Source organism: Chiloscyllium plagiosum, chromosome 23, assembly GCF_004010195.1.
Source record: "Chiloscyllium plagiosum isolate BGI_BamShark_2017 chromosome 23, ASM401019v2, whole genome shotgun sequence".
In the NCBI taxonomy this organism is placed as follows: domain Eukaryota; kingdom Metazoa; phylum Chordata; class Chondrichthyes; order Orectolobiformes; family Hemiscylliidae; genus Chiloscyllium; species Chiloscyllium plagiosum.
Window position 1 is genome coordinate 22,461,443 of NC_057732.1, and position 23,177 is coordinate 22,484,619.

Below are 23,177 nucleotides of genomic sequence, written 5' to 3' on the forward strand. Positions count from 1 at the left end.
CCCGTCCCCCTCCCCCCAAGCGTCTCAGGATGTTTTATAAGGTTTCCGTCTGAAGGAAAAAGTGTCACCCATCGAGAACACCTTGAGCTGCTTGTAGCTAACTCCTGAGGCGTCCTCTCTCTCTCTCTCTCCCGCTCTCTGGCCCATCCGGAGTCGCCAGCGAGGGATCCGAATCCCCGCCCAATGAAGTAGTCTCGGGGGAAAGTGTCGCCCGTCAGCGCTCTCTCTTCTAAAAGGACACCGTGCTCCCCTCCCCCGTTCGGAGCAAGGAACTCGAGCCGGGAAGTGGGGAATCTGTTCGTGGGAGTCGGCAGGGAAAATGGTCGGGATTATTACACCTTCTCTCCCCACTTCCCTCAACCCCTCTCCCCACCCCCACCCCCATGGCTCCAGCAAACCCCCGCAAGGATGCCAACACATGGCCAAGCGTGCCCTCAACTTTCTGGGCAGTCATCATCCTGGTTAGCTTCCTCATCGCCTACTGCAGTGAGTACCGCTTCATTTCTGTTCTCTCTCTGAAACGGTGAACTCGGCTGCATCGCTCGGTTGGCTTGATGTTGAGTACTGACGATGAAATCTACCTTGTGCTTGGGGATGGTGGGTGGCTGATGGGGTGGGAAGGGAGGGAAGAGAGATTCGCCCCCAAGAACCAGGCGGCCAGGTGTTGGTAAAGTGTCCCAATGTCTGTCCGATCGCGACTCCGGCTCGCAAACTCGCTCAACTGTGGCGGAGTTTCGGGGTGGGTGAGCCGGTGGGATTGCAGTCTGGAACAGCATCTCGCTTCCATCTCCGACCCCGAGCGATCCTCAAACGTTCCGCTTTCCCGGAGGTTTGTCGAGACGAGTTGACTTGGACATGTCGCTCTGGTTGAGTGTTGCAGAGAATGGCAACAAAACCCAGTCTCCAGGGCTCCCCCGGCTGCCGCTTCCTCACCTTTATCCCATTCCCTCTGTCAGGGAGTCAGCAAGTGCTGTACTGGAGTGGAAAAGTTACCCTGATCCCCCCCCCCCCCCCCCCCGCGCCTCCTCCTCGGCAAGTGCATGAGTTCACATCCCAATACTATCCCAACACAGCAATGAGCCGCTCTGGTGAGGTTGTCTCTGACTCCCATGTGAAGCTTCCTGCTCTCCCTCCCGCCTTTGCAATCGCTTCTTTTAAGCAACGCCAGCTTTCATGCTTAAAATCTAGTGGACATGGTATTTGTCAAAAGATGTTCTTGAATGCAAACATCTGCCTGAGCTAAGCGGAACTTTTCCCCGGCACACGACTGACATGGTAACCCAGGCCGAGAGTGCTGCCTTTTTATTTGCTGTGTGTGTGTGTGTGTGCCTAGTGAAGGCGCCCGGGGCGGAGGGAGTCAATAAACTGGGTTCTCTCTCTCTCTCTAACTGGACCCCGGTCTGTGATTTCGAAGCTCCTTGGGTGCTGCCTGAACTGCTGTGCTCTTCCAGCACCACGAATCCAGAACCCGGTCTGTGTCTGTCATCCCGCGGCGTTTCGGTTCCAGTTTCTTTCATTTGGCTACAGTCACCCCTCAGTCAGAGCTCAGAGAGATTGGAAGCATCTTTCCACTTCATTCCAGCCAGTTCTTCCGACTGTGAATTCCTCACAGTGAATGCAGACGCTTTTAGCACGCAGTGCGGACAATCTCCGGCTTCGAGAGGGTGAAATCAGCCGCTTGATGGAGAAAGGAAACCTGTAGGCGCGTCCTGCAATGAACCACATCTCAGTGTGTGTGTGTGTGGTAATAAGGACCACACCGCTGACCAGAAATGACGGTCTATCTTTTGTAAAGATTGCAGAATCTCCCGGTGTTTTAACCCAATCTTAGCAACAGCTTTACCCTGAGCAGGAAAGGTATTGGTGTCTGGCCCCAATCAGAATGTGAACAGTTGGCCAATATTGAATTCCAGGGAAGAAAAACAGGGCCGGTCGTGCGGCCACTCTCTGTGTCCATTTGTAGTTAACTTTTTGTCCTCCCCAAGTCAGGAGACTGGAAGCATGTAAGAGGATGCAGAATGATGCAAATCAGTGAACCTGAAACCGGGCAGCTCCTGGATGGTGATAAACGGGGAGCCGGCTTGTAATCTCTCGGTTTCTAGCCCACAGCGAAGTTGCTTGAGAGAAAGTGAACAGGCAACTGGCTGACGTTTATTTGTTTGTGGGGTGCGGGGTGGTGAAGTCCCCTTGCGCGGTAGGAAACAGTTAAAACTGCTGAGCAGGATTTAATGATCAATGTTTACCTGTGGAGTATGCAGCTCGGATTTGACTGTGAGAGGGTGAAGCGGGGTAGTTTTCTTTTAACTGTGGGTCACAGCGTTTCAAATACTCTCTTTACAATCACCCATAAATCTTCCCTGAAGTCGTAACAGGCGACACACCAGCTTCCACTCGCCTTTGATATGAATAATAATTTAATCAGAGGAAATACGGAACAATTGCTCTGTCTTTCAATCCACCACAGGGAGATCTCCCAGTCTCCAGTCTGTCTCCTCCGATTAAATGTCACTGTCGTTTATTTTCATATCTGCAATACTCGAGTCAATATTTAAATTCAGTTAATTCCATCAGTGGGTTGCGAAGCAATAATGAAAGAAAATAAGTTAACATCCTCCTTAATGGCCCCTGAAATATCTGCATGTGCAGACTGGCTCTAACAAAACAGAAAGGCGCTGAAACGCCGAGACCGCCCAGCAGCCCAGCCCCGGACCAACATCCAAAGTCAGGAGAAAGGAGCCTGTTTATTTATTTGGGATGCCTCCTCTCTCCCGCCCCCAGCTGCCGGCAAAATTCAATGACACTTGAGAATGCACTGCAGGCTGGGGACAAGAGGGAAATGGTTAGCACAAGAGACGGCGGGCGTGGAAGCAGAAGTGAAGATTGCTTTGTAATTGCCGGATACCTGGTCTTGCAGCAGAATAACAACATTCTGGAGCATATCTGACATGGACATCCATTGCCCACTGTTTGGTAATGAACACGCCAGCCTGAATGCTTCACACTGGTTCCAAAAGCCAGATATCCTCCACAAACGAAGGAGTCGTTGGTGCCTTCCAATGGCTGGATTTAAAAGTGCACCTTTTTCTGTTGCTATAGGGACACAATGCAGGTTTAAAATGATAATATTCAAGTGGCTGAATTCAGACCAGGAAAATAAAAAAAAGGAGCATAAAGGAAAGCTTCCATCCAGCCCTGTTCCTGTGAGCTGAAAATTCCAGCTCTCTGTAAAAATCAGTAAAAAACAACAGCGCCTTGACCAGATTAATGCAGGATATTTCGGGTAGATCAGATGTATTCACAATGAGGCACTTAAACCAAAATGAAAATATCCTTTTTGTATGTTAACCTGTACAATGCAATGATGTATAAATAGAATAAAATGGCAGTTGCATTAATTTTTATTTTAATTTTAGTTTGCAGTGTTCATTTGCCTATCTACCAGATGATGCTCCCTAATTAATTGCAAATAGTCAATTTACAAATGCAGCTGAAGTAGGGTAGCAAGTTATATGAATGGCATTAATTCTGAGTTGTTGCTGTTCTAAACAAATACATAGAACATTTCAGTTCCTAGTTTAGTGATAAAATGGTTTGCCCATATGCACTTGTACAACTGAACATTTGTTTCATTAAAACCTCTCATCTAGTCACCTTTCCTCATCATAACTCTGAAAAAGAACATCTTCATGTTTTGAAACAATCCTCATTTCTATCAAATTACATAGGCATCACAGCTATTATTGCACAGGTGATTTTCTTTTTTTAAAAAAAGCTTTAACATCTAAATATTGTCAACAAAACAGAAACTAATTATGTTAAAGACTGTTAACACTGTGATTCGGATTCCTATGTACACTGTTCAAGGTTGAATCCCAGAATTTATGACATCAGCCAAGTTGTTTATCCCCAGTGTAATTAGTTTAATCTGCTTTAACAACAAACACACAGTGTGTTTACATGCAATGGCTGTGTCAGTGCATTTTCCACCTCAGAGCACCCTGTTATACAATAATACCTTTTGCCCATAAAACCATATTATGGTATTAATGCAGTGTTTCAGAAAGCACATATGTGCTTATCCCTCACTAAATATCTGTTTCTGTCAATTAACATCACTACAGTGTAAACCGGGCTTTTTAGAATACCTCCTTCTGACAGTGATGTATGTAACACTTAACAGGCTGTATATATTGGTCTGGAAAAATTGCTGCTCCCAGTTGCCCGCATTACAATTTTATTTCTGGAACTCTTTCTTTTAAAATAAACTATGTACAATTCAGCAGAATAAAAATGTATTTTATTGAACAAATTAGACTTCAAAGTCGTGAAATATATGAACATTTCTCAATTCCAACATTTTTCTGCTGGCAGGACTGAAAACTAGTGGGATTCTTGGCCTGGTTTTATCAACAAAGGTGGCAGTCTGTGAATCTGCCCAGAAGATAAGCTAGCATCCCTATGTTGAGGTGCCCTCGAAGCTCAAGTGAAGTTTCTGTATCGACGGGTGCCAGTGATCAAAGGGTGAACCACCCACTCACCCAGCCAGCCACAGGGGCAGCCCTAGCTGCCTCAAAGGCCACTCTACACCAGTGACCATGAAAGAATTGGCATGCCATCTGAGGGAAGCCACTGGGAGCTTGATTGCTGCCATGGTTTTGCAGTTGTCTAACCACACGATGAGACTCTGGCTAAATGGCAGCAGGGATAGGAAGTATCCACATGTCAGTCAGAGAACGTCTCCCATTTCTGTCAGTTTAACAGGCCTCTCAGCCCATCTTCAGAGGGCTAGCAAAATCTATCCTGCTCCAAATCGTTATTTGTAGCCTGACCCCATTTCTTGGAAAAGTAGGAGACAGTGATAGTTTTATTATGCTTTCCTTGCCATTCTTGGTGCTATAAACAGGAATCAAGGTATCTGGAAGTTTGAATAATGTATTTTCCTAATTAATTCTGTAAAAATAACATTGTGAGCATGGGTTCGCTTGCATCAAAAGCTTCATTAAATGTTTAAACTTGGAAGTTGGTATACGAAAATGAAACATTTCTAAATTATTTGCCCATTATCAGCATCTCATAATTAGTACCACTAAATGCAAATGCTTGCCCAGCCTCCATTGGCAGCAGTATTACCTCCAAGTCAGACAGTTGTGAGTTTAAATTCTACTGCAGAAGCTTAACACCAGCATCAAGGCTAAAATTCTAGTATAGTACTGCTGGAGTGCAACACTGTCAAAGATATTTTTACACAAACATCACACTGAGGCTCTGAGATGCTTCCCAGTTGATATAAAAGGTCTTGTGGCATTATTCTAAAGAAGTGCAAGCAGGTCACACAGTGTACTGGCCAATATTTATTTATCAATAAACATCATCTCAAACAAAGCATATTAAGTAATCACTCTATTGCTGATTGTAGGAGTTTGCCATGCACAAACTGGCCGCTGCATTTCCTATGTTACAAGCAAATCTATGCTTCAAAAATACTGCATTGATATAAAGTATTTTGGATGTCTAGAGGACACAAAAGGCATTACATAAATGTAAGTCTTTGTTATAAATTCTCATTTTCTCAGCTGCAACAAAATGCTCAATTTCACCTCAAAATAATACCCTTTAATGTGCTATCCACTAATGCAATGGTGTTATATGGTTTGCAGCACAATTTGTCAAGACACTGATCAATGCCTTAGATACAATTTCAAAATATCAGTTGGTCCTGTGCAGCTCTCTACAGATTAATGCATTTAATAATTAATTGAAACAGTGTTGACTATTCGAGGAATCAATGTTAAATCTCAGGAATATTAAACTTATTAAGGAAATAAAGTTAAATGCTATAGTTGACTAACAATTAGGTTGCCACTCATAAATGATGATAGAAGTTATGTAAAATACGATTAACAAAACATACAAAATAAGAAATTGGAGTAGGAGGATTCATTTAACCCATTTGGTCTGCTGTGCCATTCAGTATGGTAGTGGCTGATTTTCTTGTTCTGTCTCCCTTTATCATAAGGACAGAAGTAGCGAAGTTGCTGATGACTGCACAATGTTCAACAGTTACTGAAGCAGTCCATGTCCAAATATCCAGGTTTAGGCTTACACGTGGTAAATAAGATTAATTTTACATGGGTATACTACCACCTCTAAGTTCCCCTCCAAGCCACTCACCATCCTGACTTGGAAATATATCACTATTCCTCCACTGCCGCTGGGTCAAGGTCCTGAAATTCCTTGCCAAACGGCATTGACCCACAGGTGGACTGCAGTGGTTCAAGAAGGCAGCTCACTACCAACAAGAGATGGGCGATACGTTCTGGCCAGCCTGTGATACTCATATTCTAAGAATGAATACAAAAAAATGCCACTCAAGTGTCAGGCAATTTCAAACAAGAGTGAATCTAACCATGGGCCCTTGACAATCAATGGCATTACCACCACTGAATCTCCCATTATCAACATCTTGGAGGTTACCAATGAGCAGAAACTGAACTGGACTAACCAAATAAGTACTGTGACTACAAGAGCAGTTCAGAAGTTAGAAATCTTCAGTGATAACTTACCTCCAAAAATTTGCCCATGATTTATAAGGCATTAATCAAGAACGTGATGGCAGGCTCCACATTTACTTGGATGAGTGCAGTCCAAGAACATTCAAGAAACTTGATATCAACTAGGACAAAACAGTCTGATTGATTGGCAACACTTACACAAATATTTACTCCCTCCACCACTGATGCTCAGTAGCAGCAATGTGTACTACCTACAGAAATTCTCCAAGGCTCTTCAGACAGCACCATCCAAATCTATGACCATTATCACCTAAAAGGACAAGGGCAGCAGATTCATTAAGCCACCACCATCTGCAAATTTCCCTTCAAGTCACACATGATCTTGATTTCGAAATATATCATTGTTCTTGTGTGTAGGGTCAAAATTGGAGAACTCCATCCCTAATGGCATCGTGGATCTACCTACAGCAAATAGATTGCAGTAGTTCTGGGAGGGATTCACCATCACCTTAAGGGCAACTGGTGCTGAGTAATAAATGTTGTCCCAACCAGTGGTGTCCATGCTCAAGAATGGATTACAAAAAAGTAATCAAACTAAACCCTGATTCACTTAGTATCCCTTGATTCCTATTTACATCTAAATTTCCCTCACCATTTAAAATGTTCCTGCATTGTGGGTTTCCTCTGGGTGCTCCGGTTTCCTCTCACAGTCCAAAGATGTGCAGGTCAGGTGAATTGGTCATGCTAAATTGCCCATAGTGTTAGGTACATTAGTCAGAGGCAAATGAGTCTGGGTGGGTTACTCTTCCGAGGGTCGGTGTGGAGTGCTTGGGCTGAAGGGCCATTTTTCACACTGTAGGGAATCTAATCTAAAATCTAATCAGCATATGATTGGCTAGTGAAAGAGAAGCTGAAAGTGCTGGAGAAGCCCAGCAGGTCAGGTTCAAAGTTAATGTCAAAACATTTGACGAAACGTCATTGGACTCAAAATGTTTACTCTGCGTTTCTCTCCACAGATATTGCTAACCTGCTGAGATTCTCCAGCACTAACAGTTTTTGTTTCAGATTTGCAGTATCTGCAGTTCTTTGCTTTTCTTTTATGTTTGTGTGGTTGTCACCTTCTCATTATTCGGTGAAAGCTTCATTCTAACATATTGTGTCATGGATCAGAACCCCAAAGTACTGTGGATATTTAAAATTTGTAATTCTAAAAGAATCTTTTTATAAGAGGCCCGATACAGCCAAAAATGGCAGCATGTGTAAATTACATGACTGTCTAGTAAGACAAACCTATGGATACCACACACATGAATTCAAATGGATCTCCAGACAACAACTTCAATGGCCGAAGAGGCAAGTCAAAACACACCGGATTATGATTTCTTGTGACTACAAAGCTAATAAGTGGCTGACAACCATTGCTAAATAGCAAGCCATCTCTGGGGACACATTTTGCAATTTTGTGAAGAGTACACAAGGACAGAGGTTAAAAATACAGTTACAATTGTACTGAAGAGTGTTAGTGGGACTGAGTACTCTCAGCGTGTAATGGCCTGGAATAAGTAAGAGTATGCTGCTGTGAAGGTTACAATAGAAGATCTAACCTTTCTTCACTTCTGCGATGCAGATAGAGACTTTCACTTATTCTGAATGCTCAAAGTCAGTTAACTAGCAGACAGACAAGAGGGAAATAGAACAACAAATGTACTCTTTCACCTGGACATTGGAATTCAAAGGAATCAGAATTATGAATCTCCAACAAACTGCAAAACTTACGATCATGAAACTGGCTGTTCACTTACCAATGTGAATGCTACTGGTAACCTTGACTGCAACAGTCACAACATTTAACCATCAGATCTTCTAAAACAATTCAGAGAATGATCAGTATATCTTTCAAATTAACTTCTATCTTTTTTGGACTCACCTCATTTCTAATCTTTGTGGATGCATGTTGCATTACTATTTCCTCTTGCAATATGAGTTAATCAACTCACTCTTTGTTACCTCGATAAAGCCTGGTTAAATTGGAGCTTAACAAATTGGAATATCATGTCCAGAACCGTATTAAATTGAGGAACCTCACCCAGAGTGTGGTTATAACCTAAGGCAGAAAATTACGTCAGAAAATAAGGAAAAGGCAATGAATACATAAGACATCCAATGCTGGATTCCACAGTCATATTATTTGTTCTGTTGACTGAAATATGTAATGAACTGTAGACATATTTGTACAGTAGCATATGGAACATCAATCCAATGGTGTGATGTGCATTTGCAGTAACAATGTGTAAATTTCACTCAAAGACCAATGGGTGAATATCTCAGTTAATTAAGGCTACCCCTAGCTCCGAATGACCAAGTTAAGAGTTGTGTTCTGAAAAGGCAGATTGGAGAAAAACATTAATTTCCCTGTTTGCTTAGGAGCAGTGTTGACTCTTACCTGAAGCAGGTTTTTTATTCTAGTTATACCATTCATGAATGGTGAATTGCTTAATTAGAGATTTTATAATCAGGGCGAAAATGAAATGTATAAATCAAAACAGACATAAATTAGAAACTATTTATCATACAACAGCTATGGCAAACATAAATCCTGTGAGTTAGAAAATTGTATTTTAATTGTTGCCTGACATATTCTGTACTAAGTGTCTTTTAATATAACATTAAGAATCTTACTTTGTAACTAATTTATCATTAATTCAGCTTGAACAGCATTTATGAAATAATTGATGCTAACATTGCAGGTGCACTTGACACCTTTTTCACAACAATGTGAAGTTATTTCACCACATATTCTTTGGTGACTTTACAGAACTATTCAAGCTGAAAACCCATGTTTATTTATTCTGTGCTTTTATATGTGATTAGTTTTTAATTCATTCCATTTGGTTGAACATGTATAAAAGGACAACTGAGAGTGATTAGTTGGGTTAATTCTGTCTGAGAAGTTGACTTATTAAAATGTGCATGATCAAGATATATTCAACAATAGCATTTATATTGCCATGTAGACATAGCTAGTGGTAGTAGTAACCACAGAAATTGTTGCTTTTATTGATGGATGGTGATTTTTCTTCTGGATGATTCTTTAATTACATGCAGTTCTGATTAATAGCGTAACTACTTCTCATAACTACACAGGCATTTACAATTTTCTTTCTTGGGTAGATAACCATCGTGGCAGTAATTACTACCCAGAAAAAAAATAGGGGAAAAAGTAATTGTGTATCACTAATGTACATATGATAGGTATTATTGGGCCAATTTATGCTTTAATAAATACTACTACCTACCGACAATGTTGAAAAGCAGAGTCTAAATTTTGGGCATTAAATAAGCAGATATATTGTATAAATGCTTCCTCAAATCTTTTTACTGTCATATTTAAGTTGAGGTTTCACATTTACATAGCAAAAAAAAAGCACAATATGAAAAAAAACAGTATTTTTGTTCTCTGTTTTTCTATTCACGGATGCTGCCAGACAGGTTGAGTCTCCAGCACATTCTGGTATTGTTTTAGATCTATAGTAACCACAGTTCTTTGTTTGATATTCCCATAATATGAAATGTGCTGCATTAAGATTAAATCCTGAAATATTTGTTAGATTAATCCAACAAAGGTATGATGCTGCTTTTATAGCACTATATATTCCTAATGAAAAGCAAATGACTATGTAGTATTTCTGGACAATTCTGAATGCACAGAAAATTAGTAATTCAGGATTGTATCATACTGGCTAAAAAGTTAGTGGGGAATTAAATCAGTTTGGCTTCTTTCGATCTGTATTTGTGGCATTAGCTTCAAATGATGTTTTTTTCCAGAGGTTCTATGTGGGCTGATCAGTAGAATTGTTAGGCAGCATGAGTTCTGGTTTGATTTTTATGTTAACAGATAAAAAGCATTATACTTAGAGCTTCCTTTCTCCAATTACGCTCCCTTGTTTATGTTGAGTAGGTGTGTGTTATTGTTATGAATTTCTCTCTTATGTGGAATGAAGATTGATTGTAATCTTCAGGTGAAAGAAGGTTAAGGAAGCAATAACTGGATCAAGATATGCAGAAGTAATTCAATCCCCACTTTAAGTCATACATTCACATTGAATTACTAATTCTTGAGGCCTTATTTATTATAAAAACTGCTTGCAGTAACCTGTTGCATGTTGAGACACCCTTCACCATTGATGGCATCAAAATGCCTCTATTCATTACAAATGACAGAACTACACAGAAGATTTCCATCATTTGTCGACAAAACAACATAATGGACAAGAGTTGTCAAGAAATACAGAAATGTAAGATTGTTAATATTATTAAAGCCAGCTCTTTTCTTAATTGAAAAAAAGAATCTAGATTGCCATATGTGTTAAGAGTAATCAATCATGGCAAAGTTACCATTTCAAAATTAAGCTTTTTAAAACTCTCATGTCTCTGACTACAAAGCTGAATTTATTCCCAAATGTATGCTGCCTAGATTGACAGTTAGCAGTAGGCAGGCTTTTTTTTATATATATACAGGACTGTAGCAGTTACAATTTAATTCTACATTCAGTGTTACAAATGATTATCCCAGGTGTATTGGAATACTGTGGTAGAAAATGCTGCCTGAGATTATATAATTAGCAATGTGTGGCTTTTTGTACTCACTTTTTCAGTCATCTAATTATATAATTGTGTATTGTCCAAATTTAAAAATGTATGTAAGCTTTCAAATGATTGCTAAGTGTCTTGGAATTTAATTCTATGTATGTGCAATGATTCTTGTTTTTAATCATCCTAAATACTTTTATGTGCAAATATGTTCATTCATGTCAATTTTGATCCAAGCCAGTTGTTGAGAATAAAATCAAGATCCCTGTTAGAGTTCATCAACTACTCAGTCTAAGTTTTTTTTTAATGTTCTGAGGTATTATTACACAACAAAATGGCTGTTTTCCCCACCACCCAAATCCTCTATGGCACTTTTCATCCAATATCCAACACAACTAAATTATCCAGAACTCCATGAATTTATGTGTAAAGCCCATTAAGGGCAATGCATTACTGTCAAAGATGAGAGAGAAGTAGGGAGAAAGGGGGAGAGATAAAGTAAAAGGAGTTCAAAGGGAGATAAGGCAGTGTAATCTCTGCAGTGCTCAGTTTTCTCTGAAAGCATCAAGATTATTTGTGGACGTTGTGTCATCTCTGCAAGGTCATATGTTCTGAACTACTCTGTCTTAGATATTTTCCTACTGAACATGTTATTACACATGTCTGTAGCAGGTGGGACCTGAACCCAGGCCTCCTTGCTCAAAGGTAAGGATGTTACTACTGCACCACAAGAGCCCCAACTACTCAGTCTTAGTGTTATTTTTATATCTGGAAGTGCTATCATAAACAACCAGATAGCTTGTCCCACCATCAAGTAACCTGTGGCAATTTTAACGAATAACCACCACCACTATATCACCCATGTCTTCCAAATGATTTATTTTATATGCAAAGCCCTTGAAGGGAAATGCAGACCATCAAAGGTGAGGGAGAGATAAGGAGTTGAGGCAAAATGGAATTGGAAGGGGAGATAAAGCACTCTACCCTCTGCAGTGTCACAAGTCAGATGACACCAGGTTATAGTCCAACAGGTTTATTTGAAATCACAAGTTTTTGGAGTATTGACCCTTCATCAGGTACAACCTGGTGCCATCTGACCTTGCCCACCCCAGTTCAACACCGGCTCCTCCACATCATGGCTACCCTCCGCAGTGCCCACCTCTCTGTAATGGCATTGAGAGCATTAGCAGATACTACATGCTTCCTCCCCAAGAACACCACTCAGTCCTATGTATTTTTAAAAACATGTTCTAATTAACGTGTTATTACTCAGCTCTGGAGCAGGTGGAATTTGAACCCCAGGTCTCCTGGCTCAGTTATGGAGACAGTACTGCTGCACCAACAAGAGTCCCCTGAAACTGCTCAGTCTCACAAATTTTTAATCAATTCCAATTTTACAATCTGCCATGGTGCATTTGGAGCCAGCTTCAGTAAGTGGGATTCTGGAATACCAGCCCAGTAATATCACCATGACACTACCACCTCCCTATACTAGCAAGTCTTTTTTAAAAATATCCAGAAGTGTTACATAGAACATAGAACATTACGGCTCAGTACAGGCCCTTTGGGCCTCGATGTTGCACTGCCCTGTGAAACCAAACTGAAGCCCATCCAACCTACAGTACTCTTTCTCATTCACATGCCTATCCAATGACCATTTAAATATCTGTAAAGTTGACAAGTCTACAACTGTTGAAGGCAATGCATTCCATGCCCCTACTACTCTCTGAGTAAAGAAACTACCTCTGATACCTGTCCTAGATCTATCACCCTTCAATTTGTAGCTATGCCCCCTCATGCTAGCCATCACCACCCTATGAAACAGGCTCTTACTATCCACCCCTATCTAACCCTCTGGTTATCTTATATGCCTTAATTAAGTCATCTCTCTCAACCTTCTTGTTTCTAATGAAAACAGCCTCAAGTCCCTTAACCTTTTCTCATATGGCCTTTCCTCCATACCAGGCAATAAGCTCGTAAATCACCTCTGAACCCTTTCCAAAGCTTCCACATCCTTCCTACAATGCAGTAAACAGAACTGCACACAATACTCTAAGTGAAGCTGCATTAGAGTTTTGTACAGCTGCAGCATGACCTCATGGTTCCAAAACTCGACCCCTCTACTAATAAAAGTTAACACACCGTATGCCTTCTTAACAGCCCTATCAACCTGGATGGCAACTTTGAGGGATTTATGTATATGGACATTGAGATCTCTCTGCTCATCTACACTACTATGAATCTTACCATTTGCCCAGTACTCTGCATTCCTGTTACTCCTTCCAAGGTGAATCACCTCACACTTTTCTGCATTAAACTCCATTTGCCACCTCTCAGCCCAGCTCTGTGGCTTACCTATCTCCCTCTGTAACCTGCAACATCCTTCGGCATTATTCACAACTGTATCAACCTAATGTTGTCCGCAAATTTACTAACCCATCCTTCTACGCCCTCATCCTGGTCATTTATAAAAAATGACAAACAGCAGTGGACCCAAAACAGATCTTTGCGGTACACCGCTAGTAACTGAACTCCGGGATGAACATTTCCCATCAATCACCACCCTCTGTCTTCTTTCAGCTAGCCAATTTCTAATCCAAACTGTTAGAATCAGCCTCAATCCAATGCCTCTGTATTTTGTGCAGTAGCCTACCATGAGGAACCTTATGAAATGCCTTACTGAAATCTATATACACCACATCAACTGCTTTACCCTCATCCATCTGTTTGGCCACCTTCTCAAAGAACTCAATAAGGTTTGTGAGCCACAACTTAGCCTTCACAAAATCATGTTGACTACCCCTAATCAACTTATTCCTATCGAGATGATTTCTTACATACAACTGAACGGTGCTTTTCCAATGACCAAAACATTTGTTAACCACAAGTAAATTGCCTGTTTCCAATTGAATAATTTATATGCAAAGCCTTCTCAAGAAGGTTCTCTTGTGGTTCAGTGGTAGTGTCCCTCCTCCTAGATGAAGACACCTGGGTTTAAGTCCCATCTGCTCCAGAGGTGTGTAATAATATCATCTCTGAATAGTTTTTGAAAGAAAAGAATAAACAATGTCTTTTGGTGGGGGTGGGATTAAATTAAAATAGCATTGGGAGGAAGCTACTAAATCTTACAGCTCTTTCCACCTCTCAGTCCCAGCTGCTCCCCCTTTATATCCACCTAGTCAATTAATTGATCAATTAACCCCAATCACCTACTTAATCACTTGTTATATTCACATTTAACATATCACGTTGTTTTCTGTAAAGTAGATTAATAAATGATTCTTATTAGTTACAGAAGGTTTAGGATAATTAACATGAGAGTTACCAACTTATGCTAATGCTGTCAGTGAGATTGCCGGGCTCTTCTGTGATTGCGGATTTCTAATAATTGAACATGCTGATGGCTACTATGTAAAATCACCAGTGAGATTGCAATGCCAAATAAATGCAACATTCAGATTTGCAATGGGCTAACCTAAATTCAAATCCCATTGTTAACTAACTTTTATACTGTGCAGAAGTGATTATGGTAACCAGCAGGATTAAACCATCTGTGTTCAGGTCACAAAACTGTTCAAAGAGGATTCTTTCCTCCATCACAGAAACATACATTTGTGCATGTGTTTGAAAAGTGAAAAGGATTTGACAGACTGGAAACATTGAAACTATTTCCTCTGTCAGTAAAATGAAGAACAAGAGAGCCTCAATGCCATTGAGATGAACAATCAAGGAAACGTTGCTACAGACATATTTGTGGAATTCTGAAATTCTGTGTTTCATAAATTTTTAAGTGCTGAGACAATTGGAACCTTGAGGATTTAAATTGATAGATACTTGTTAGGTCAGTCTCTTGAGGAATATGAGACTAAGCCAGATAAAGGGTGCTGAATTACAATTCATCCATGATCTAATTGAATTGTGGACAAGCTCAACAGGTTTATTCAGGTGTCACATAGAGATACTTGGCACGAATGAAACTTAATGCTTCTTGGACTATCCCAAAGTCAGGTTTGTGATGCCTGGATTACATGTTAAGTAGAAACCTGAAGAACTGTGATAGAGAAATGATCTAAAGCTAACATAGAAAGAAGGTGAAATTGCTTTGAATTGCTCAGGCTTTGACTGCCTTATTTCACTGGAAGTACAGCAGGAACCTCATTTACACATGTAGACAGCATTTCCACTTCACTTCCAGTGAAAAACTGGAATTCCGTGTTAGCAAGGAATGTAAAAATGCCAATGTTTTGTTAAATAGTTACAAACTGAATTGTGCTATAGCCAAAGTAATACTCAGAGACATATGTTAACCGAACTGGAAATTTCCAGCTCGGCGAACAGAACCACAACAACGAGCACCCGAGCTACAAATCTTCACCCAAACTTTGAACATATGTTAACCCTTTCAGTTTGTCTACTCAATTATTCTTGTTTTCAAATAATAGTTAATATATATCTTTGATAATGTAGCAATTAAATGTTTAATTTGCTGATTCTACTACAAAATATGTTGCAGTTATGCAGCACTTTTTATGACCATTGTCCATCTCAAAATACATTATAGTCAATGAAGTACTTCCTTATCCTCTTTTGTAATGGAGGGAACATAACCAAATTCCACACAACAACTCACACAAAGAACAAGGTGTTAACGATGATCAATGATACTTTGCGTTTTTGATTTTATTTGAGAGATAAACTTTGGATGGGAAAAACACCTCTACTCTTCTTTGGAATAATGCCAGAGAATCCTTTGCCTCCAGCCAAGCTGGCAGATGGGTCTCAGTTTAATAACTCATCTGAAAGTCAGTATCTTAGACTATGCATCAATTCCTCAGTATTGCACTCAAGTGTCAGCCTTGATCTGTGTGCATATGCTGTGGAGTAAAACTTTATCTGGAACCTTGTGACCCAGAGAGAATGCTACCAACTGAACCATGGCTGACACAGAAATAATGGCATCAGTTTGGGTTATTGGGAGTAGAAAATTTGAATGATTTTGCCTAAGTTTGCCTACTTGATCCAAAAGAAGCATCAGTACTGGCAAATTATTAAGGAGCAAGAGATTATATATTGTTTGTTTAATGTTTATGTGTTCAATTCAAACTATTCCTTATAAGAATATTTTTTGAAAGACATTTTCAGTTATAATCGCATCCCAACAAAGCTTCTCTCCTTCTGTTGAAGGCATTTTGAAGACGAGAAATGTCTTTTAAAAAAATACATAAGCTGAGACATTTTTCATACAGTTCCCCTAATGTGTGATGTATGTGAGATTGAATGTTACAATAACATAACAACAAGTTACAGATATGTCCTAGTATCCTATTAACAGTTCCCTTTTCTTGCAATTATCCTTCAGACATGTCCTCCAATTTTGTTTCCATTTACAGAATGCATTGTGACATGGAGTATATGTTTTTTAATAGCTTGAAACTGACCCAGAAAATAGTTTTGGTAGATGGTGATGGTAACTGTCTGTAATATTGTGATTCTCCATAGTATGGATGCCTTGTATTGTTTTGGCTCAACTGTCAGAGGTTCATGCGCTTCTTCTGATGGATGACTTGACATGTGTTTCTCCAGCATAAGCAGTGAAGAAAGATGTTGATGCTTTTTTCTGGAATTGCTTACAGCAGGCTGCTCTTCACTCTGAGTATAATTATCTTCCAATAAAATAATGCTCCCATTTCCTGAACATGTGTTTGTACAGATTCATGAAAGAGGTAAAGTGGTGGTGAGTAACTGTGTATTTGAGATATAGTTATAGAGGGAAAATTATGAATGAGGCCAAGAATTTAAAAAAAGAGATATACATAGTAGATCATTTATTATTTAAGTTTCTTTTAATATATTTGAACAAATAACTGACTCCCAGCAACTGTAATAAAAACACTGAAATCAATTCAAAAGTGACAAGGTAATTTTTCAGATAACTACTGAGGCTATTTACATTCAGTGCCACTGCATATTATTGATATATAATGCAAAGGAATAAATGATATATTGAAATTAATTCAATTTAGGTTTCATTAAGCATTTAGAATTTTGAAGTCATCATCTAAATAGTCCTAAGGTTGCCTTTTGAAACTTGCATTTGCATGTCCCTGTGACTTTGCTACCTAAAAGTAAATATTAAAAAATAGTGTTAATCACACTGGGCAAATACTTGATCCATTTATTGTATACAGACATGCAGTTCATGAGTAGAAACATAATATTCAAAGTTTGTGCGAAGATTTGTAGCTCGGGTGCTCGTTGTTTTGGTTCTGTTCGCCGAAAGCGGCAGGGACAGACCACTATAAACACCGGAGGAAACATCAAAGAAGCGCTTCGCAGGAGGCTCCCAATCACTGATGATGTCGCCTAGCCAGGGGACGAAACGTTTGCAACAAAAACTTTCAGCTCGGCGAACAGAACCAAAACAGAAACATAATTTTTTATTATTGCATCAGAATAAATCTTACAAACATGACAACTATGCTTCAAGGCAAAGTCTGTGTTTGCTGACAATACTCAGCAGAAACCTATTCACTATGCTTTGAAACACAATACTGCTACAAACATAGATAGGAATTTCACAAAAACAGATCATGCCAGAATGATGCAGTGGAGGGAATCATTTCAATTAGTAGGAAAGCAGAGCTTGGACAGGAATTAGAATGAGGATTTACAGGACAGGGAAATTAAGAAATGGATAGCTAGGGACGGAAAGATGAAAATTAATGGAGAAACTCGGGAAAGAGTGGAAACAATAGATGCTAATGAAGGAGAAAGAATTGGAGCATGGCTATTGGCAAGGAAAGAGTGAAGGTGCTGGAGTTGTCACTTTTGACTGGGAGAGGAAGGCAAATGACAGAATTAATTGAGAAGGATTAGGCAGAAGGATGAGTGCTATAGTATCTGTATAAATTCAGGGCAAACATGTGATGGAGGCAATGTACAAATAAGATCTACTGAGAAAAAGGTAGGAATGGTGAACTGGGGAAGTAAGAGCCAATAATATATTTTTGCAATATTTTCTACACTTATTACAAGAGATTATTTTTAACCCTAGTACATAAGGCTGTTCTAATAGTTTGTTGTTCCATATCTTCATAATATTTTCCCTATTCTTGAGATCTGGAGAAGGTCACGTATCATAGAACTACAGAGGTTTCCTACATACAATGGGCCAAAGGGCCTCATTCTATCTCTGATAGTTATTAATCACCTATCTACACTTGTCCCATTTTCCAGTAGTTCGTCCATGGCTATGTATGCTATGGGGCTTTAAGTGATCATTCAGTTAATTTTTAAATGTTTTGCTTGTTTACCATTCTTTCAGGCAGAGGTACAGATACCCACCACACTCTGGGTGAAAAGTTATCTTCATTAAATCCTCTCTCAATCTCTTGCCCCTTACCTTAAATTCATGGCCCCTGGTTATTGAATCTGCTACCAAGGAGAAATGTTTCTTCCTATCTTGCCCAATTATGCCCCTCATAACTTTGCACACCTCAGACTGGTTTCCCCTCAGCTTTCTCTGCTCTAAGGAAAACAACCCCATACTCTCTCTCCATAGTTGAAATGCTCCAGGTCAGGCAAAGCCCTGTTGAATCACTTTTTCATCCTTTCTAGTGCAATCAGATCCTTCTGCAAACAGAACTGCACACAAAACACCAGCTGTACTCTAACTAATGTCTTATCTGGCTCTCCTATAATCTTTCTGCTCTTCTATTCAGCGCCTCAACTAATAAAGGCAAGTATTCTGTATGAATTCTTAACCATCTTATTTACTTGCCCTAGTTGCATCCAGGCTCTGTGAGCATGCACATCAAAGTCACTTTGATCTTTTGTACTACCTAAGATTCTACCATGCATCATGTACTCCTTGTTTTGTTAGTTCTCCCAAACTGCATCACCTCACGCTTTTCAGAATTAAAATTCATTTACCATTGTCTGTTCAACTGACTAGCCCATCTTTTTTTATCTCATGGAATGTGGACATTGCTGGCTGGTCAGCATTTATTGCCTATTACTTGAATGCTTTACAAAAAGCCACTGAACATTCATACTGTTGGTGAATTTGGCACCTCAAAACTGTTGAGGAATGGACGAGAAAACAATAGCTCACAGAGCCCATTTTGGTCACCAAGCTGGGCTTGACTTAATGGATTTTGTAAATGACAGGGCCCTCGATGGTGAAGAAAGATCCATCAAAGAAAGGAAGCAGGATACGCACAGACGCATAACTGGGAATATAAAATGAATGACCACCAGTCACAGGACATGTCAAGAGGTCAGGAAAGAATTGCGCAACTTAAGAAAGAGGAGGGCAATACAAGGATATTACTGCAAATTGACTGCAGTAGTTATGAAAGAACATTCCAGGAACAAAAATCTAGTAGTCTATACTCAGAGAAACATGACAAATGTGGAAATTAGTCCTTTGAAAACAGAAATGCCAGAAATTAGGTAATGTATGTAAGATGGCACAATTAATGCAGTGCAAAAAGGAATTCATAAATAATTTATACAGTTCCAAGGGAGAGTTGCAGTTGATTCGAAATATTGTCTGTTTTTCTCTACATAGCTGCTGCTAGAGCTGATACATATTTGCAGCACCTTCTGTTTTTATTTCAGATTTCCATCAGTCACGTTATTTTATTTTTATTCTAAGAATTTCGATGGTCCTATCTTGATCTGGGACTTTATTTAGTTTGATTTGAAAAAGAAATCTTTAATTTAACCCATGAGGGTTTTCAAAGTACCTAGAGTCATACAGTCATCGAGACATACAGCATGGAAACAGACCCTATGGTCCAATGTATCCATGCCATAGAATTCTTAGTTCCAATTGTGTTAGTAAAGTGATCTATTATGCTTTATTTGGAATGGAAATGTTCAAAGGAATGTTTTCTAAATTATGCAGTTACAGAGACTTTTTTTTAAAGGGATTTATTAAAGTCCTTCACACATATTTAAACATACAACTCAGCGATACTTGGGAAGTACAGAACATGGGAGTTGCCAGATGGCAGTTGGATAGCTCTGGCAGTATATGAATCCAAAAAGTTGCTTTTCCTCTTCATTCTTCTAGATCTTTCTGGTTTCCATTTCCCGTCATTTACCATACAGGCTGTCTGCTTTGCTGGCTTAATGTGCATTCAACCAAAATCAGAGCAAGATTGAACCAGGCATCTGCAACCCGTCTAACGGAGTGATGCACTACTGACTGACTAATGTGACCATTGTCCCTAAAGGCTGCCTCCAAATTACACAGGTGCATTAATGTTAAATGCTTCTGTCAGTCACAGGTCCGGAAACATTTCTGATGGAAAGGGGGCCATATGCCATAATAAGTAGTGGCTTAGTGGTATTGTCACTGGACAATCCAAAGACCCTGGTCATGTCCCAGAGACAGAGGTTCAAATTCTGCCATAGGTGGTTGTAGAATTTTAAAAAGCAAATTGAGAGTCTAATGCTGACCATGAAATCATTGTCAGGGGAAACCCATCTGGTTTACTGATGCTCTTTAGGGAAGATAATTGCCATCCATCCCTGGTCTAGTTTATCTGTGATTCCAGACCCACAGCAACGTGGGAGACTGTTGACTGCCCTCTGAGCAATTAGGGATCAGCAATAAATGCTGACATAGCATGCTCGCATTCTGTGAATGAATTTTAAAAAATAATATTTGTTGTCATGTTTGTGGGAAGGGGATGAACAATAAACGCAGGGCAGAGTTAGTGGAGTGTGAACACAGGGTTACTGCTGGCTCCAGGACTCTCATGTTAAGGGTGAAAAGCTGGTCCTGAGCCTGCACTTGGCAGCAGCAGAAGCTGCTTGACAATTCTTACTGCAGGCAGCTTCCTAATTGGCTGCCTTCAGGAAAACCGTCCAATGAAGGACAGAGGGCAGGCTCCTGAGGTTGCTGGCCCAGTCAGAGGGTTGACAGCTCTGATGCCTCAGTTGCACAGTTGGGATACATAGGGGCTGCTGAGACAGGCAGGAGACCTGGAGCCTCAGGCAAGTGAGTTAATTAAAAATTGGAGGAGTAAAGGTCAGAGGGGAAACGACTCTGAAGACATTGTTGGGGCCACAGCAGCTGCTTTCTCTGCCCATAGCCCCCTCCCAGGAAATTCCATTACAAGGGTAGTTCATTGGCTGTAAATTGTTTTTGAGACATCTGCCGGTTGTGAAAAATTGTTATATCAATGTAACTCTTTCTTTTTTTCGTAATGTTTCTGGCTCTGATAGCTCCTGCCTACCCTCAAAAGCTGTTAGAAAGTGGTTGGTTTTCTCTCCTCATGCTGGGAGTTTTGCCAAGTTGCCATTGGCTGAGTGCCAGTGGCTCTATAAATGGTCCTTAATAGGGCCTTTAATTATGCGAATTGCTGCCTGCCTCCTTGGAGCAAGCCATTGCTCTGCATCAGATTCTGTCACTGGGAAAAGTGCCCAATGGCCAGACTGTATTGAAGAGTCATCGGGACATGGCATGCTGCTATTTCCAGTCACCCACAACTCCCAGTCTGCCACCCAACAGTCAGTAAAATCCTTCCTGCTGTTTCTCAGACCTGTGGGATAATTCTTGCTTATGATCTCACTTGCCTGACATCCATCCTTCCCTCTTCTATGCCTTCACTATCTCCCTCCTCAGAATTCCGAAAGGAAAATCCATTTGTTTACTCTCTTGTTCTCCCTGTGCAATTCCTAATTATTTCATATGCCATGATTTTATGTCAAAAAAGATCATGGGGCAGGCCCCAAGTGTACCTTAGTCAGAATGGGGACAGAGTTCTGTGTTGTTCGTATTATTCTGAACCAGATGTTGTCTGTCTAAACAACTGAGAAAACTGGGCCTCCCATTTCACTGTAAGCATCTTTTACACATGCAATGCATTTCACAAAGTGCCATTTAAGTGCTTTGAATCTGTAACGAATCAGCATCCAGCCAATGTTTGTTGCACAATTGCATTCCTGCCTGTTATTTCATCCTACAAATGTACAATTAAGGAACAAGAACAGGCCATTTGGCCTCTTGAGTGAGCTCTGCTATTCAATAAAGTGGTAGCTGATTTGATTGTAACCTCATATCCACATTCACATGCACCCCTGATAACTTTTGGACCACTTGCTTAACAAGAATCTATCATCCTCTACCTTTAAAAGCATTTTAAAAATGCTTTCACAACCTTTTCAGAAAGAGAGCTCCAAAGCTAATGGTTCTCTGAGAGAAAACAATATTGCCTCTTCTCGGTTTTGAATGCGCATATCCTAGTTTTTAAACAGTAACCCCAAGTTCCAGATTCTGTCATTAGAGGACACAACCTCTTTACATCCAAGCTGTCAAGATCCCTCAGATTCTTACGTGATGCAATCCAGTTATATCTTGCTCTTTTAAAATCCAATGGATAAAAATGGAGTCTGTCTGACTTTTCCTAATAAGCCAACCCAATCATTTTAGGTTTAGTCTTGTAAGGAGACCAAACTGTACACAATACTCCAGATGTGGTCTTATCCGTGTCCTGTATAACTGAAACATAACCTCCCTACCTTTGTGTTTAAATCCCTTTACAATAAATAGTTACATTTTATTAGCTTACTTAATTACTGGCTGCACTTGCATACTCACCTTTCTTTGAACTTGCAGTCAGATACCAAGATACCACTGTATCTCTCCAGTGCGATAATCTTTCATTCTTTATATAATACTTTTATTTTTTATTCTTCCAACCAAGATTAACAGTTTCACATTTCCCCACATTATAATCTATGTGTAAGATTCTTTCCACTCATTTAACTTATCCATATAATTTTGTAGGCTCCATACTTCCTCTTCACAATTTTATTCCCTAACAGCTTTTATGTCATAAAACTGATGACTATGCTTTCCTTACCTTTCGTCCAAGTCATTGATATATAATTTAAAACAGTTGATGTCCCAGCAACAATACTAGTGGCATATCACTCATTATATCTAGCAATTTGAAAAAGGAAAAATTATGCCTACTTTGTGCTCCCTATCATCCATCCAATCTTCAATCCATATCAATGTGCTGCCTCTTATGGCATGAGCTATTATTTTCCACAATG

The 23,177-nt window shown here is 39.9% G+C and overlaps 1 protein-coding gene across 1 annotated transcript in view; it reads left to right on the forward strand.

Moving 5' to 3' along the window:
• Positions 1–343: 343 nt before the first annotated feature.
• The window catches only part of LOC122561696 (chemokine-like protein TAFA-5), a 695,903-nt gene continuing 673,069 nt past the window's right edge, over positions 344–23,177 (forward strand). Inside the window, exon 1 of the mRNA XM_043713713.1 lies at positions 344–486. Coding sequence (XP_043569648.1) covers positions 384–486 — 103 coding nt within the window. The 5' untranslated portion in view covers positions 344–383. The remainder of the gene's footprint in view (positions 487–23,177) is intronic.